The sequence below is a fragment of the Dunckerocampus dactyliophorus genome, chromosome 4 (genome assembly GCF_027744805.1).
Source record: "Dunckerocampus dactyliophorus isolate RoL2022-P2 chromosome 4, RoL_Ddac_1.1, whole genome shotgun sequence".
In the NCBI taxonomy this organism is placed as follows: Eukaryota; Metazoa; Chordata; class Actinopteri; order Syngnathiformes; family Syngnathidae; genus Dunckerocampus; species Dunckerocampus dactyliophorus.
The window spans coordinates 3,149,945-3,168,050 of record NC_072822.1 but is presented as its reverse complement, the minus strand read 5'-3'; the positions used below and the strand labels follow the sequence as shown (position 1 = coordinate 3,168,050).

General features: G+C 43.0%; 1 protein-coding gene across 2 annotated transcripts in view; it reads right to left on the bottom strand.

Annotated features, from left to right (window-relative positions):
• pcsk5b (proprotein convertase subtilisin/kexin type 5b) overlaps positions 1-14,633 on the bottom strand; it is a 98,100-nt gene extending 83,467 nt beyond the window's left edge. The window contains exons 1-2 of one of the 2 annotated variants that reach the window (XM_054774882.1): positions 13,822-14,633; positions 6,085-6,189 (exon numbers count right to left, since the gene is read on the bottom strand). In XM_054774882.1, the coding sequence (XP_054630857.1) occupies positions 6,085-6,189; positions 13,822-13,995 (279 nt within the window). In that variant the 5' untranslated portion in view covers positions 13,996-14,633. The remainder of the gene's footprint in view (positions 1-6,084; positions 6,190-13,821) is intronic. The other variant, XM_054774881.1, reaches the window with a different exon arrangement.
• Between the last annotated feature and the right edge of the window lie 3,473 nt (positions 14,634-18,106).

Genomic DNA, 18,106 nt, shown 5'->3' with positions numbered 1-18,106 from the left:
ATATTTTTCCGGTCTTGATATAGCGACATGTGCATGCAAGTCCTCTCCTTCTCCCAAACAGGCTGGATGACAAGAGGGTTCACTCCGTGCATCTGTCTCAACACCTGGGCGTGTTGATTCTACAGCAGAATGAATGGAGCGAGTGAACCCTCCTGTGAGTCATTCAGTCTCTTTGCTGTGCGCTAGCCAGTGCACTACTAGCTGGCTGTGTGCTACACGATGGAATACTTTCTTTGTGCCTGTTGTGTGTAAAACACCATCTGATGTCAATTTCAGCCCTTTTGCGCGTCGTCGTTTTGTGACAAGAAGGTTGTGACAAAGACAATGAAATACAGAATACAAAACGGCGGAACTTACGTCTCAGCACTCACAAGCCCCGACTACATTTGCTTTTGACTGTTGTATCCTTAAAATATTAATTCCCATGTACACCCAATCAATGTCACTGTGTATTCTGTATGTTATTACCTCCGCCAGGGAAAACCACAAGGCAGGAGGCTGTGTTTTGATCCGTATTTGTGTTTGTATGCACGTGTCGTCGCCACTGCGACGGATGCAGAAATGTTATCTATCATTTATTATTGTGAAAACTTCAGATCCACGGAACAAGGCGCTAAGTAATGCCTACAGGACACGGGTGTTACAGGCGGTACAGTACAGCATGTCCTCGTTATCGCCTTCAGTCACAGCTCCACAGTCAATCAGCAGTCTTTCCACATCGAATAATCAGATTCAGGTTGATTAAATTTAAATGAAAGTAGTTAGCATTCACCATCATTGCGCTACACTCGTAAAGACGTGAGAGGGAACACAGCGGACAGATCAGCTTTCTCACACACGTAGACTAGGCTAGACTAGAAGACTTTCATTCCCGGACCCTGAGACCCTTCGAGACGCAAATGCCTCCGGCAAGAAATTTTTCCCCTCTGCAAATCGATGCACAGATAAAAAAAAACACAAAAAAATAAAACAACTGTTGTTTCCAATAAACCAGATTATAGCAGTTGTTTCCCCTTCTGATAATTAGGGGTGTACACTACGGCAGTGGACCCCAAACCCCCGGACCATGGGTCATTTGGTCCGGGCCGCACAGAAAGAAAAAATAATTTCCATTATTTCATTTTTTTGTTTTATTTTGAGAAGTGGCCGGATTCTCTCTGTTACATCCGTCTCACTTGACGCATGTCCATTGTGGGTGTGCTAACTTTCTCTTGCCGCACAGATAGACTACTACTGTATTTTTACCATTTTTCTTTCACCTCATATTTGGTGTCAAAGGCTGATACTATGTGGGAATGCATAAAGGTAAGTTTTGAAGTTTTGATGACTTATTGAGTGCTAATGTGCACATTTGTCTCAAGTGAATTCATGCTAGCACACTGCCTTTTCCCACACACGTCAAACAGCCATGTAATAATCTCTCTGGAAACACTTGGCTGGAACTTGAACTGGTGGATGGTGGGTCACCATTCATTTTGTGCTTTTAATTTGAAGTTATTCATGTCTTAGTTTTACACAATACATCATAAATAAGATAAATTACATTGCTATAATGTACGAAACCCCCCCCGCCCCGGTCCATGAGAGATTTGTGGGAACACAAGCCGGTCCGTGGGTCAAAAAAGGTTGGGGACCACTGCACTACGGTACGCCATGGTCACGGTTTGGCACGTACCTCCGTTTTAGGGTCGCGGTTCGGTTCAGTTTTGGGACAGTAGGGGAACAAATCCAAAACTTAATGTAAATGAAACATAAAAAACGTCCAAACCTATGAACTGATGTTCTGATAGTGAAATTTATAAGTGTAACCTTTGCCACAGTGTTCCTTCCTTCAGCAAGTCAATACGGAGCACGCAGCAATGAAGGGAACAAGGCTACTAAATGCTCTTTGACCTGACAGGTAAGCAACACCGCACTTAAGACGCCATAAAGTGACGCGTCTCTATGGTAACCCGCTTGGATGCGCTAGGACAAGTTCACGGCACCGCTACACGCCCGTCTGACTCACTCCCGCAGACTAACTAGCCCACAGACGGGCTCCGCAGATTACGCAGCCTAAACTGCTCTGCACGCAACCTTTCCTTCTTCCGCCTCACCCCCTTTATGTTCTTTTAACCTCTCAAGTCTGATCAGGCCAGAGTCTCGAGGCCAGCTGGTACCAGGACACGAATCCCGCTCCACGATGACACAGTGGAGAGCCAATATGTTGGCAGAAAGACTTGGAAAAACAGGTGGGAGGAAGCTTGCGGAAGATGGATTACAAAATTAGCAGACTTAACCTACCGTAATATAAGAAAGATGGACGACACCAAGATCAGTAAAGCTTATTTCCAAATGTAAAAATAAAGGCGCACCAACTAGTGTGAGCACGAGACACCCAACTCACTTTTTATTTTAACATTAATTTTAAGAAAAGCACAATGAAAAAGTATGACTGGACAAACAAACGTTTTTATTTCAACCTGTCACAAATCAGGGCAAGCGCTTTATTGTCCCATAAATTGACGCTAAACATTTGAGACCAAATAAACCACTAATGTTATGATAACATAATTAGGGCTGTCAAAAACAGCGTTGACTAATTGATTACATTAATTACGTAACATTTTTTAGTGTAACTTAACGCATGCACACCAGAGCAAGCACGCCTCTCTCATGACCGCAGACAGGATCACAGTGGGGCGTCCCCACGGCAGTCGCACACAGTCTTCTAACTTCGTTCTGACCTGAACACATCAACAACAGCCCAATTCCAACACCATATACTGTATGGACCAACCCACACACGTCTCTAGCCCACTCCTCCTGGGAACTGCACTTCCTCATTCTCATTACAAGAACGCGAGATGCATTCAGAGACACTTAGAACATCACAAAAACGACTTTATAATGCGTGTGTGTGGAAATAAACAGGAAGATAAAGGAAGAACATGAAGTGGATATTCTTATCACTCACTTCGGAACTCTTAATCCGGATGTACAATTTGCTACATTTAAGTATGCTGGGAAATACACTGAAAGCAAGTACATTTACTTTCAAATGACATGATGTCTTTGAACGCAGCCCCCTTTGCTTATAATAAGACTGTTTAAAGTGTGATTCAAATGTTCTGCTGCTATGAAATAGACTAGTGTTGGATTTTTAGACGTGTGTGTCTTTTTAGCTTGACTGACACATTCAGTTCATTTGGAGCCATTAATACATACAAATATAGAAATATATATAATCCTGTCTTGTCAGTTATCTTTCTCTTCATTAAATACAGTAAAAAACGGGCATATTTCCACACACAGTTGCTAATGGTGATCAATCATGATTAATTCATTTAAAAACTGTGTTTAATCTGATAAAAATGTGTAATCATTTGACAGCCCTACAAATAAATAATAAAATATCATAATAATGCAATACTTCCTTATATATGTCTTTTAATATGTTTTTCACGCTGTAAAGTTGTGGAATTGCCATTTGTATTTTTGTATAGGCAATTTGTACTGTCAAACATTTGGAGCTTTTAAACTTTATTAAAGAGCAGCATTTCTTTTGCGATGACTTTCGGTGAAAGCACACAATTTTGCGCTGTTCCATTTGTATTTACTTTGCCGACCCAACGTCTCAGTGAGTGTCGGGACGAAGACTGCATCTTTTTTTGTTTTCCCCCCCTGTATGTGCTGTATGTGTATGCTTGTGACCCCGCCACCCCACAGCGACAAAGCTACTGTATGACTGACAAAAGGGCTCTATCTGTTCGCCATTGCTCTATGAACTTCCTGCCTGTTTGGAGGTGAGAGACGAGGAAAACAGACACGCATGTGCATGGCAATATATGGAGGCCATGACCAGGTTCATTTCCGTTTATTGTGTGATTCGTTTATTTATTATCGCGTTTTTTTTCTGAACAATAAATCTTGTCACGTGCTAGTCTCGCAAGATCTTGTGACACAAGACGTCGTGACACCCCCGTGCTACACTCAAACAAGTTATACTGCACTTCCCTGCCCCCAGCAAGAGGTGAGTTTCCCATCACTACGACCACCTTACAAAATAGAAACAATTCAAAATATTCACAAAATCAAAGCCCCAAAGTATGTTTGCTCATGCGTAGACATTTATTATGTAATCAATGCGACGCGACAAGTTCTCCCCGACAGTTACTAATGATATCTTCCACCTTGGGCTCTAAAAATAACCAAAAGTACTCACACAAACACACAAATTTGTTATAAGGTATCATCAATAAGTGTCTCCTGCTGGTTATTCATTTAGAACCGCCACCTCGCTCCACTTCTGGAGCGGGTGCAACTATCTCAGTCCTGCAGTAGAAATGCAAGCCTGATCTGAACTGTACCGTAAGAGCGAACTGAACGATATCGTTTGGTATAGGGCCCTGTGATTTCCGCGTTGACGTGAATCCCGGAATTGGCCAATAAAAATGGAATCTACTGTTAAAACGCGGAATCTCGCGGAAAAGTGACACGTGAAGGAAATGATGTCATGGTGAGAATTCTGAAAGTCCGTGTCGGCAAAGCATTTCCCCGGCGGGCCGCTCAATCGTGGCGGAATCTCATCACAAACATTACTAAACATGTTGAAAAACCTGAAAAAATGTGTTTCACTGCGTTAATGTCAGGACAATTTCATAATTTTTACAATGGCCGCTGACGACGTGCAGGTTGGAGTGGAGAAAAAAAACGAGAGGCAACCGTCAATTTTCATTCTCAACACAACACACTTCCAGCCTTCAAAATAAGAGCGCTCTTTGTTGCATTTGTGTAATTGTGCAAGCAAAATAAGGGTGTCGTAAAAATATTACATCTGTGACTCCATCTTCCTTAACCACAAGCACGGGCTCTCAGTTTGTTGATGATTTTGTAGCAATGTGTTCAGGCCGACATCCTATTAGAAAAGTTAGCCAAGCTACGTCCAAAATGGGCCTCCTCTGAGGTCACATACATTGCCATCGTCTCATTCAACAGCATGAGAAAGTGTCTCTAAACTTTTGTCGGGTACTGCACCTCGGGGAAAATACTGCACCTGCAAACTTTAATACCTCCACCAAAGCATTATCTTTTTCTTTCGGTGTCATTTATTGTCTTTCTTATGTTTTCATTCCACAGGATATAATACTCCCAAACCAATTTTTAAAAAAGATGACAACATCTATTGATAATAAGTAGGGGTTTACACGAATGCAAATAAAAGTTTACTGGCAGACGTCTGAGGTGGCACAGACCTCTTGTGTGCATTTCAATGAAGTCGATAGCAGACTCCGGTTAATCAGCCTTGTACAATGTATTGTCTAAACAAAAGCGTCGGTGCAGTGTGGGGTTCAGGCGGCGTCAATAACGGAGTCAGGGTCTGATGCATGAGCGGCTGTCGTGGGAGCGGACCGGGAAGGGTTCATCTCAGGTCAAACTGCTCTTTTTAAAGGATGAGCAAAGGGAATAACTGACACCTGGGCTTGCACGCCTTAGAAGTTAAGCTCGAGCAACATGTAAACGACAAGTAAAAAGGAAGCACATGAAGCCAAAACGTACCAAAGTACCAGCCTGGAGTTCTTTTTCCGAAAGGACATCATAACGTCGCTGTTTGATGTGCGTGGTAAAAGCCAGTGTGCTAGCATGAATTAACTTGCACGTTAGCACTCACGTCACGTCATCAAACCTTACCTTTATGCGTTCCCACATGGGACCAGCATTTGGGAACAAACAGTACAGTAGTCTATCTGTGCAGTGAGGGAGAAAGTTAGCACAGGCACAACTATGGTGCGTTCAAGGGCCGTCGAACAAAGCGTGACAGGTCGCCCGCCGCGCGCCGAAACACAACGAATCAAAACAACGTAAACATGAATAAATTGTGGGATTTGTATATTTTTGCAGGAACTGCATATTATTTTTTAAACAAAAAAAAGGTCCGGTACCAGTTGGGGACTCCTGTGTTACACTGCCCACCTTTACCAGGGGCAAAAGGATAGTCACATGACATAGGTCAAATCTGAGGAAATAAAACTAAATTTTAAAAAAATCAAGTTCTCAACGGCAACCATGATCATGGAGCACCTTCAAAGCGGACAACGTGCTTACCTTGGGCTCCATGGAGATGAAACTATGGCGACCACGACTGGACAAAGTCGACCTCTTAATGGTCCGACTGTGGAAGAAGTGATAGTGGTCTTTCAAGTCTCCAATCTGTGAGAGCACAAACAAGTTGCATTATTATTATGACAGTGTTATTATTAGTAATGATCATTATTGTCCATCCATCCATCCATCCATCTTCTATACCGCTTATCCTCACCAGGGTGGCGGGGGTATGCTGGAGCCTATCTCAGCTGGTACACCTTGGACTGGTCGTCCCCCAATGGCAGGGCACATATAGACAAACAACCATTCACACTCACATTCATACCTATGGACAATTTAGAGTCTCCAATTAACCTAACATGCATGTTTTTGGACTGTGGGAGGAAACCAGAGTACCCCGAAAACATTCAAACAACCCAGGTCTTCCCGATGTCCTGAGTGTGTGGCCAACATGCTAACCACTTGGCCACAGTGCGGCCTTATGATTTGTATTATTACTATTATTATAATTAGTATTATTATTAGTAGTAGTAGCACTTGTGCAAACTATTCATATTTTTTTCCCCCTCAAAGAAAAAGATGAAACGTTAAAACACACCAAACGTGCACCGTGACAGACAAGGGAGGACCTGAATAGAAGGGCAGCTGCTTGGTGGCGATTAGTATTAATAATTGATAAAGACCATACAATCCCTCACATGACCACAGCGTCATGGCTTCCAAGGCCCCCGCGGTCGTGTCACTGATCCGTGGCTGAGCTCCAATGCCACACAGCCCCCATTAGATCAGCTTTCAGCTCATAAAACAATCCGCACGCACCCACACGGGGCGGAATGGCAAAGTGACCACAAGGGGATGCTTGGATTAATTAACAAGCAAACAGACAAACCAATCAGTGGTAAATTTAACACAAGATTCTTCCCTGGACCAGCTCACCATTAAGGGGGGTGAATGAAGTGGTGGGCTTTGACTTTTTGGTTTATTTTCAGTCTTTCTATTGATTTTTGTCATAAAAGGTGATGGTTATCATCGCTATGTGGCGGTCACTGTCATTTAGACCTGGAGAGACGGGGGAGAACTGCAGAAGAGGAATCGTGTACAAGAATCAAACATAAGCAGCATGTAGTATTGTTTTTAGCATTTGGATTTTTTTGTGTGCCTGTAGGGTATCAATCAAAAGCTTAGCAGGACCCTATGCTCTCCACATTGCTGTCAAACGCGGAAGCTCGCATAAGGTGAATGAAATGCTGTCATCGTGGGGAGAAGGAACGTTTGTGTGGGGAAGCATTTCCCCGGCGGACCACTCAATCGTGCCAGAATCTCATTGCAAATGCTAACCCGCCTGTCACTGCGCAGTACGTACTCGGAACGCAATCGGTTCAACTGTGTTCTACGCATGTGCAGGACGTCCGGTCGGCACGTTAGCATGTGTAATCTACGCCATCCGTCGATCTGTTTTTACGGCAGCACGCACTCCCAAAAACGTTATTAAGATAGATAAAAATTTGAGGAATCACAACATAATCCATCTTTTTTTCCCCGTATATCATATCCACAGTGCAAGTGGACAATTTATACGCCCTACTTATCTTTGTTCCATAAATTATTTCACGCTTTTTTCACCACTGAAAAAAATACTCATAGGAAGACATGTTTGGATGGATGGTATTTCTAAAGCTCTATCTGAATCCTCTAGATCAGGTGTGTCCAAAGTGTGGCCCGGGGGTCATTTGCGGCCCACGGCTGTGATTTTATCAGCCCGCAGCACAGTCAAAACATGTAATTTAAAAACAAAACTTAAAAAAAAAAAAAACAGCAGCAAAAATGGGAAAATCAATCAAAAGTCAAAATATTAAGAGAAGAGCTGTAATCTCGCAAGGAAAAAAAGCCATCATTTCACAAGAATGAAGTAATAGTATGAGGAAAAATGTAATTTTAGCAGTATGAAGTTAAAATATTCAAGAAAAAAGTTGTTGTTTTTTTTAAGTCAAAAACAATGAAAAAAAGTTGTAATTTTTGGAAACTTAGATTGCAAGAAGAAAGTTGAGATATTCTGACAATTACACAAAAAAAATCAACAGCAGAAATGGAAAACGGCAGAAATTTTACCAAAGTAAAGTCAAAATATTAAGAGAAAAAAATTGTTCTGTAATGAGAAAAAAAGTTGCAATTTTATGAGACTAAACTTGTGATATGAGAAAAAATATCATTTTAGTAACAATGTTGATCTTGCACCTTCCGCCAAACACCTCCTACATCTCCAGAAATGCCAGCCCTCAACCGCACCGAAAGGCTGCCCGCACTATACATTCACTTCGCCGATCAAATGCTCCGGAAAGCGCCGACCGCCGGGACGAAGGCACCGCTGCACATCCATACCGGAACTGTGGCATTCGGCTTAGCAACTCTCGCCTTTGTGCCTTCATTCATATTAGCGTTAGCTTGCCAACTGCTAGCACTCTGTGTACTCACTACGTAGCTAGCCCCCGCCTCGTGTGGAGGCCTCTGGCAGGAGGTTCACGCTCTCCCTTCATTTCACTATAAAAGCAATGCGCACAGACACATGGAGAGTGATTGATTGTTTGATTCATTGTTTTATCGATGATCGTGACAGGCCTAGCCGCAGCCATGTTGTTTACTTGTGTGTTCCACAGCGGAAGAAGATGCGAGCGTCTTCGTCACATACACAAGAATGTCCATGCGACGGTGCGTAGGGATGCGGCAGGAGACAAGTCACCGTTGATGCGCTACACTGCTGAGTGGGATGGGATGTCATACACTTCATGTGAAAACATCCCAACTATCCCTTTAAGATTTGTCACATCAAAACACGATCACGTCATATGCCTTCTTTCAAAACAAATGATTCCACAGTCTAACTCGGAATTCCACACTAGTATCACTGTAGTTCTTCTAGCGGCACTCTATTTTACGTAACGAAACACCAACATAAATGGCCGGTCGTAGCAGCCACAACTGCCGTCGTTATTTTAACTTTTAGAATTAGTAGTTTTTGTTTAAAGTTGCGGAAAGAAGTTGAGCAGTTCAAATCATCATGCTTAGGTCATGCCTGCAAAGTTATTAAAAATGTGAAAATGTACCTGCGTTGTTTTGTGACAAAGTCTGTTTGTCCCGTCCTATAGTTTGTCATTGTAGTTTTCTTAAAAGTGATGTTAAAATATCGTCTTGTGAGCCCAATGTCGTGTATCGGTGAACCGAGTGTATCGCAACATCCCAACTTAACACCTTCATAAAGGAAAGGGTGTTTTCAGTTTTCAGTCTGACGGGAGTTTTGATAGCAGTGTCCTATTGGAGTGCTACATGTGCCATCTGTTTGTTAGCAGGATTATGCAAAAGGGACGTAAAAGACTGATGAAAACGGAGCTGTGGATGGGTGAGACGTGGACCAAAGAAGAATCTATTCAATATTTGGTACTTTACAGGTATGGTATCCTTCGCTTCTTAGCTAATAATACATGAATCTTAATGACGCATGTCAAATTAAGAGCGTTCTGTACGGTTATAGAATTCCATTTTGAATTTGTGCTCGAATCAGAGCGACCAAATAAGTTGAATCTAAACAAAATCCAAAAAGACATCCATGCAACTGATGCCAAGAGTGCTTGTCCGTCTTCAAAAACAACACTTTGAAGAGACATTGTGCCCGTGACCTTGTCAGCTGATTTAGACTCAATTTTAGCGACTGTTTTAGTCTGGGAAGGGGGCTCCATGGTTAAGAGGATTACCCAGAATTCCCCAACGAGGTGCTCACTCACCGGATGCCAGTTCTTTTCACCCATCCATCCATCCAGCTATCTGTGGTCCTCTCTCCATCTCCTAATGTGTGCTTATCTTTGTGTCCTCCCCTCCTTGCAGCCCCGTGAAGGAGACCATATTGTCCTTCTGTCACCATTTCCCAGCCTAGCACCGCCCCAAGTAGCACCCCCCCCCCCTTCCTCCTCATCTGCAGCTGATTCACGGCACAACTTAAAAGTCTATTCTTCTTTATTGGCCATGTTTCCAAATTGTTGAAGAGGCCGGTAAGTGGATTAAAAGGATCCTTATGAAGTTTGTCTTGAAATGTAAATACACTGGAACCTCTCAGGTCGTACAAGTGGGAAGGGGTGGGGGGTGGGGTGTGAATATGCCTCTAAAGTTGCACAAAACCACAAATCCTCTATTTGTCTTCTGAAACACTTGCAAAAGTAGAATTTAACCAGGAAGTTACACAAAGCTAGCATACACATTTGCGACATGACATACCTTTGTATGATCATTAAAGCCTAATGTTTTAACTTATTTTTACACTTTTGCAAAAATGTGAAATACTGAAATGCATGACGGGCATCACCTGCACATGATGCAGCAGATGATAAAGTGTTTGCCCTCTCATGATTTATTTTTTTGCATGTTAGTCGCACGTTTCCGATCAAATTTAAATATTAGTCAATGACAACACAACTGATTGAGATCTATCAGTGTGGAAAAGGTTATAAAGCTATTTCTAAAGCTTCGGGACTCCAGCGAGCCACAGCTCGAATCACCATTATCCACAAATGGTGAAAACATGGAACAGTGGTGAAGCTTCCCAGGAGTGGCCGGCCAACCAGAATGACCCCAAGAGCGCAGCGACGACTCTTCCGAGAGGTCACAAAAGACCCCACATCAACATCCAAAGAACTGCAGGCCTCACTTGCCTCAGTTAAGGTCAGTGTTCATGACTCCACCATAAGAAAGACACTGGGCAAAAACGGCCTCCATGGCAGAGTTCCAAGACCAAAACCACTGCTGAACAAAAACAACATTAAAATATGGTGGCGGTAGTGTAATGGTCTGGGGCTGTTTTGCTAAATAGATAAATGGAACCATGAATTCTGCTGTCTACTAAAAAAATCCTGAAGGAGAATGTCCGGCCATCTGTTGGTGACCTCAAGCTGAAAGCAACTTGGGTTGTGCAGCAGGACAATGATCCAAAACACACCAGCAAGTCCACCGCTGAATGGCTGAAGAAAAACAAAATGAAATCAAAATCCTGACCTGAATCCTATTGAGATGCTGTGGCATGACCTTAAAAAGGTGCTTCATGCTGGAAAACCCTCCAATGTGGCTGAATGACAACAATTCTGCAAAGATGAGTTGGCCAAAATTCCTCCACAACACTGGAAGAGACTCATTGCAAGTTATCACAAACGCTTCATTGCAGTAGTTATTAGGTTTAGGGGGCAATCACTTTTTCCACACAGGGACATGTAGCTTTGGATTTTTTCTCCCTTAATAATAAAAAGTTTCATTTAAAAACTGCATTTTGTGTTCAGTTGTGTTGTCACTGACTAATATTTTAACTTGTTTGATGATCTGAAACATTTAAGTGTGACAAACATGCAAAAAATAAGAAATGAGGAAGGGGCATGGTATGTAATATTTTATGGACATTTTTTGCTCGTCTAATATCATGACCTACCAGAGCTGCACCGATAGAGAAGAGTTGATGTCACTGGTGTGTGGGGTGGGGGTGGGGGTCAAAATACAACTTACCAAGTATGGGAGGGAGCGTCTTTCTGCTCACGTGCCCCGCCCCTCCACCTCCTAAACCAGGAAGTGAAGTAAAACTCTGGTCTATGAGGTGTCAAAGTCCAAGGAACGCAGCATATTGAGATGGAAATTAGGGCGAATTGTGGGGGTTGCACTCCACAGGGGAATTCCGATGGTGAGCTGGTATAGAAAATGAAGGTGGAGGGGGGAGTGTGTTGGGGTGGGCGGTGCTCTCTACACATTAGTTCCCGTCAAAGAAAGGGGATAAACGAGGCCATTAAGGCTTCTCTCTGGGGAGTATAGTGGGTGGGCGGGCTAGGCTGAGCTAGAGGAAGAAGAGGAGGAGGGAGGGGTTCAATAGCTGTTGACTAGGCTACCCCACAACAACCTGTCAGAATGCCCCCCCTCCCCTACCTCCGTCCCCTCTTCTGTTCAGCTCTACGCCATCCTCACGTTGAGCGCTGGCAAGTGGCAAGTGCGGGCTTGAACTATATATTAGTTCGGGGTGGAGAGAGGGCGGGGGGGAGAATACGTGTGAGGTCCATGCTGAAGGCGTGTATTTCTTCGCCCCCCCAGCCCTACAAAACTGTCTCAACACACCTCCTCCTCTGTTGATGCAAAGCTTGTTGTTTATGGATGTATGCTTCATTGTGGCCCTGGCAAAGAATCGTTGGCAGTTTCCAAAGTGGCTCCGATTGGCCTGGAGGCATGCGTGTGTAACAAGTGTGGATATGAATGGGAACGCCGTCTTTTTTAGATGACCCACATAGGAAAGGGAGCACATCCTATTTGTATCTCAGTGCATTTTAGGGCAGCAGAATAGGGAAAAACAGCCGATTTGAGCCAGTTAACAGCGGTTAGCTTATTTTTACACTTGCATGACATTTAAGTACGTTCAAGAAGTAGTGTCATGCGTAAGTGGACTACCCCCTCCGGTTTTCATGTATTACAGTACTTTGTTTATTTTTACAGTGGTATGACAGTTATAAATGTTCAAGAAGTTGCGAGTGCGTAAAATGCGCATCCGTATCTCAGCTCACCTTCAAACGCATTCGTCGTTGAAGTTAAAACCGATTATAGTTTGCGTGTTTGAAGTTTGCATGACATTTAAGGATGTTCAAGAATTAGCATGAGGCATAAAAGGATGGCACTCACCTTTGTACTACACCTTCACAAAAGTTAAGACGCAGTGGGTTTTTTTTTTTTTTTGGACTTTTACATTTTAGCACTAGGCTTATTTTTACACGGACAATTTATGTTTAGAAATGCGTAAAAAGCGTATCAGTGGTGCAAATCAACTTTGTATTATTAATCATTTAACTTAAAACTGAATGTTTTACTGTATTTCTTACATTTTACAGTGGTTAGAATGTTTAAAATGTTGCAAAATGCGCATCAACTCAATTTGTACTACACTGTCGTCATTGATGTTCAGCCTGACTGTGCTATTGTTTTACGTTCTAGAGGGGTTAACTTATTTTCATACTTGTGTGACAATGCCGAATGCTACAGTACAGCATCTCAGTGCATTAAAGCGAAAACATTTTTAAACGACCCCTTTGTGCAGAATTTACGACTCGAAATCATGTACTGCTGTTTGTACTGTTTTTTTTCCCTACTCAGTAAGGAGCGAGGAGTGCAGTACTTTAAAGCAAACATAAGTGTTTAAAGCCAGAGTACATATTGAAAAACAACTTTTGAAAATACACAAACATGCGAGTAAACACAATAATAATGGCGTATCTATTTAGTGTGTTATTTTCCACCTCTGGAAGCCAACGTTTCAAAATAACTGCAATAAAAAAATGCAATCAGTGCTATTTGATTGCCACAGGTGCCTCAACACGGAAGTACGATTGCTAGTATGGTGGCCTTAAAGGGACAAAGAAGCGTTTGGTAGCGCACGCCGTTTTTTTTTTTTAGAATATTAGTACTGGCAAAGTTTAACGTTCTGACGTGTTGAATGTGGACCGCTTAAGTTCACAAGCTAGGAGAAAATGAGCGCTTTTATTAACGTCTCCCTCCGACCATCCAAGCCCATACAGCCAACGACACTTCTGTGTGAAAAAGGACACAAGCACCTGTTGTACCGACCAGCTCCTCATCATAAAAAATTAGCTACTTTCTCCCCGTTAGCGGCTGGCCACCATGACACTTTGACAAGTGGACAAGAGGAGCAAAAGAGGTCATGGAAGCTTAGCCTACCTGCCCCATGTTCCTGTATCCGTACTTCTCCGCTATCCGCTCGGCCACCGCGGCTCCCCCGGCGATCCTGACCGCCCAGTGGTTGGTGTATATCCGAGCTTGGCACGGTGGCGGCGGCGCCAAGCCGAGACTAAGTGCGAGAACGCACAGCAGGCTTCCATTCCAAAGAACCATAGTGGACAACTTTTTTTAATGGAGCCCCACCACTTCTTCTTCTTCTTCTCCTCCTTCTCCTCCTCTGCGTCTTCTTTTGCTTCTTCACAAGTTGAGAAGGAGAGAGACAAGGAGGGACAGGGTGGAAGTTTGTCTCAACGCTGTGGTGTCCACATGGGAGAAGCTGGAAGTTCAAGGGTTCCTCCGGTGTTCCTCCTTTCCCCCCCTCGCAGACAGCAGCTGACAGTAGAGGAGGAAGTGGACACTTGTGTTGGCCAGGCGTCTTGCCTTTTTCTTGTCCTCCACAATGACTGTGATGCGGTGAAACGTCCTCAGTGTCACCTCCTCCTCCTCGATAACAACTACCGACTAACAAGATCACAGCTGCCAGGCAAAGCCTACCAGGGGGGTTCCCTGAACAGCTCCGCCAGGTCCTAAAGACAGTCGCGTTTACACCACAACGCAAAAGAGGGGACGGGGGAGGGGGTCATCCTGGGCCACTTCCAGAGGGGGGAGACCCCCACTGTAAAATCATGTTTTACAATACAATAGAATAGAAAAAGAGACGGCACGGCAGCCTCGTGATTAGCATGTCTGCAAACTCCATAGAAAATTACATAAATGAATTGATTCACTGACTGGAGTCAGTGAATCAAACTCATATACAATTCACTCATGTGACTCAAGTGAACCGGATCATTAACCCACGTCCATAAACCACCAGCAGTCGGCTTCTTGCTCTTCTTCTCCTTGATTAGTTGCCATAGTCACCAACAGTTTGAACCACACACTACTGCCACCTACAGGAGCGAAGTGGAAAAGTATCACTCAGTACTACAACTGGACTATTACATTTGGATTGTTGAAGTGCTTTTTTGTGCCATTGTAGTTCATTTATTTCATCTATATGTCATTTAGTAGAAGCTCATTTCTAGTGATCAATAATAAATTATATACGTTTTTTGAAAGCCCAAAGAACGTTGTAGATTGGCGACGGCGGTGTTGACCTTGCTGTGAATGTAGTCCATTTTCCTGGCTCCACATTGAGATCTGCTGCTGAATGCGAGCCTTGTCAGCGTGCCGCGCCGTTATTGACACACACATACCAGCGGAAAGTCAGCTCAACTATGACCTCCACCTGACTGACACTGCAAGACATGGAGCATCAGTGGTAAAAGACAGAGAAATGGCTGCAAGGGAAGGCTCTCTCTGTCAGTGTGTGCTTTTGGTCAACACATTTTTGCAACATCTGAACTGGTAAAAAAATGTAGTATATAATAACATGTCACAAATGTTTGTCAATGGGCAACTTTTAAAAACTTCCTACTGAAAGGACACAGAATGGCGCAGGAAATCTGCTCCGAGAATTTGACTCATTGGCACCATCTGGTGGACAACATGTAGTATTGCACTCACTTTTTGCACAGCTTTTGTGCAACGTGCGGATGTCTTGCGTGACATTATGAATGGGGGAAAAAGGCAAAGAAAAAACACAACAAGAATTGCCTTTAAAGCCAAACAAAAACCTGGTCTCCAAACACATCACTTTAAAAGAAAAAGAAGTAAAAATAAGCGCTAAATAAATTATGCTAAGTCAATGAAAGCAAGCAAGGGAAAATACACCGGGTTTAGCTAGCGAGACGGCTTAAATCTGACAAATTAGCGTCAATACGGGGGGGGGGAAATAGATAGAGAGTAAGGGTAAGAAAAGAAAACATGTGATGATAACCATAGAACAAAAGTAGCTTTGAAAGATTTGTTTAAAGTGAGAAAAAGGATTTATCTTATTTCCTATGAGGGTAAAATTGTATTGCAGTGACTTAGAAGTGGAATTTACAGCTTCCACTGATTACGTCACTGCATTTTCCCTCTAAAATAGTCTACATAAGCTGGACGTCATGCCCCCCACCCCACAGGTCACAGCTGACTGAATGCTATCATTATGGAATGTCGCTCATTCATTGTTGATTGATAGCTTTTAGTTGTCTCTGCATGCGCACTGGCAAAACTCTTTCTTGTCTGCACAAAATCAGCATAATTGTTCTCTAATTGCGGCCAATTGCTCCCTGAATGAACCCCGCTGTCACACAAAAAGGGGGGGAGGGGGGCACAAGAGCATGTCATGCGCCCTCCCGCTTCCCAGATTAAAGTGAGGAAGAAGAAAAAAAGAGTAAACACACACACACACACACTGTGATTTTTCTTCATTTTAAAGTAGGAACCACCCCGTGGTACCCTCCCTCCGTGACAGCCCCCCCAAAATCCTCCAAGCGAGTGAACCGAGTGAACCCCAACAAAACGTCTTTGTCGACATCACTAGTGTCAACAAACACTACAGGGACATTCCTAGAAAGGTGGGTGGTGCTTAGTGTGGAAAAAAAACACCCCCACATAGACTTGATGATGCAACACAGGGGGTGTAGTACACAACCACACCCAGCAGATGGAGCTGTGGTGAAAAAAGGCTTTATCATGACGAACTCATTAGTCAGATATTAAGGCTGTAAAACCCCTCACCATACACTTTATACACTTCTCAGACAGGCAATAACATTTTCTCACATTTCTCTCTTGCTTAAAGACTCTCAAAAAAGTTTAAACCTTCTTTTGAATTTTAATGATGACCAACAGGCCAGACACAAGCCACTCATGCGTGTTTCCGCTGTACTGTAGAGTTTTTGTATCCTTCTTAAAACATATTGCTGCAATCCTCCTTCGAACCTAAGGCTCATTTACAAGCTAGCAAGCAAGCTAGCATGACACAGGAGACAGGCAGGGCAGCACGAAGGAGATTGATTGACAGTGGTCTACAACCAATCAGGATGCAGAAAACAATGGGCGGTGCAGACAGACGAAAGAGGGAAGAGAGACACACTCACCTTCCCATGATGCAATTCTTCTTAAAGGGCCAGGCTTGGCTTGTAACAGTTCATAGCTGTAATTAAAAAAAATAATTTTAAACCCTGCAAAACAGAAAAAGATGAACCGCGATAGAGCCAGTGAACACTGTAAATCAGCTCGCCAAAACCTTTTTTACCTGCGGACCGGCCTGTGTTCCCACAAATCCCGTCGCTATTGGATGTGTGTGGTAAAAGGCAGTATGCTAGCATGAATTTACCTGGGGTTGTGCACCAACAAATACGCACATTAGCACTCATCAACGCTTACCTTTATGCATTCCCACATAGTATCAGCAACTGAGACCAAATATGAGGTGAAAGAAAAACGGTATATCGGTGCAGCCTGGGAGAAAGTTAGCGCACGTACGATGGTGCGTTCAAGGACACTGTCGAACACAGTGGGACGGGTCGCCGCTCGCAACAAACAACATATACATGCAAAAACAACGGGATTTGAAACTGTATATTATTTTTAAAATCAAATAATGTCCCATATCTCCAAAATTGATATGAATTTACATAAAATTCAGTGTAGTTATTTACGAATGTATTTTTTAAAGTGTTTTTTTTTTTATCATTGCACCTGAAAACTTCCCACGGTCGGTAGTTGGGAAGCTCTGAATATAAATGACGAATGAAAGGGCTAAATGAACATTTAAGGTTACTTTTACCTTCATTGAAGGTGCATTCTTGATTTGACAAAACAGGAAATGGTGTCCGTGTGGTGTCTCGCTGCCACATCATGTCTTTAGTGAAGGTAGGAAGTAACCTTAAATGTTCATTCAGCACTTTTATTCGTAATTTATATGCATTTAGAATTGCTTTGTGCATGAAAAACTATAATAGGAAAACTATTTTTAAGTATTTTGTGTTAACATTTTTCAGACTCAACTGCTGAATCCATCATAGACAGGGAGCTGTAACTTTCGTTTCCGGTTGCCATTTTGTTTGCTAGCTAATAGGATGCTAACAAGGAAGAACGTTTTCTGATTAAAATAGATTTACTGTATTAAGAATACAGATGAGGTTCCACTGTACCTGAAAACGTTTTGTAGTACGGTAACTCTAACATGTAGCCATCTAGCATCGTGATGCAGGCATAAGTGCGGCGCAAAAAGGGAAATCTCCCGAAGGGCTAACAACTCGGCTAGGTTGCTAGTTTTTGCGTGTCGGCTCTCCCTCGCAGAGACCACTTACCAATTTTATGTGCCCTGTGAAATCTGCCTCGGAAC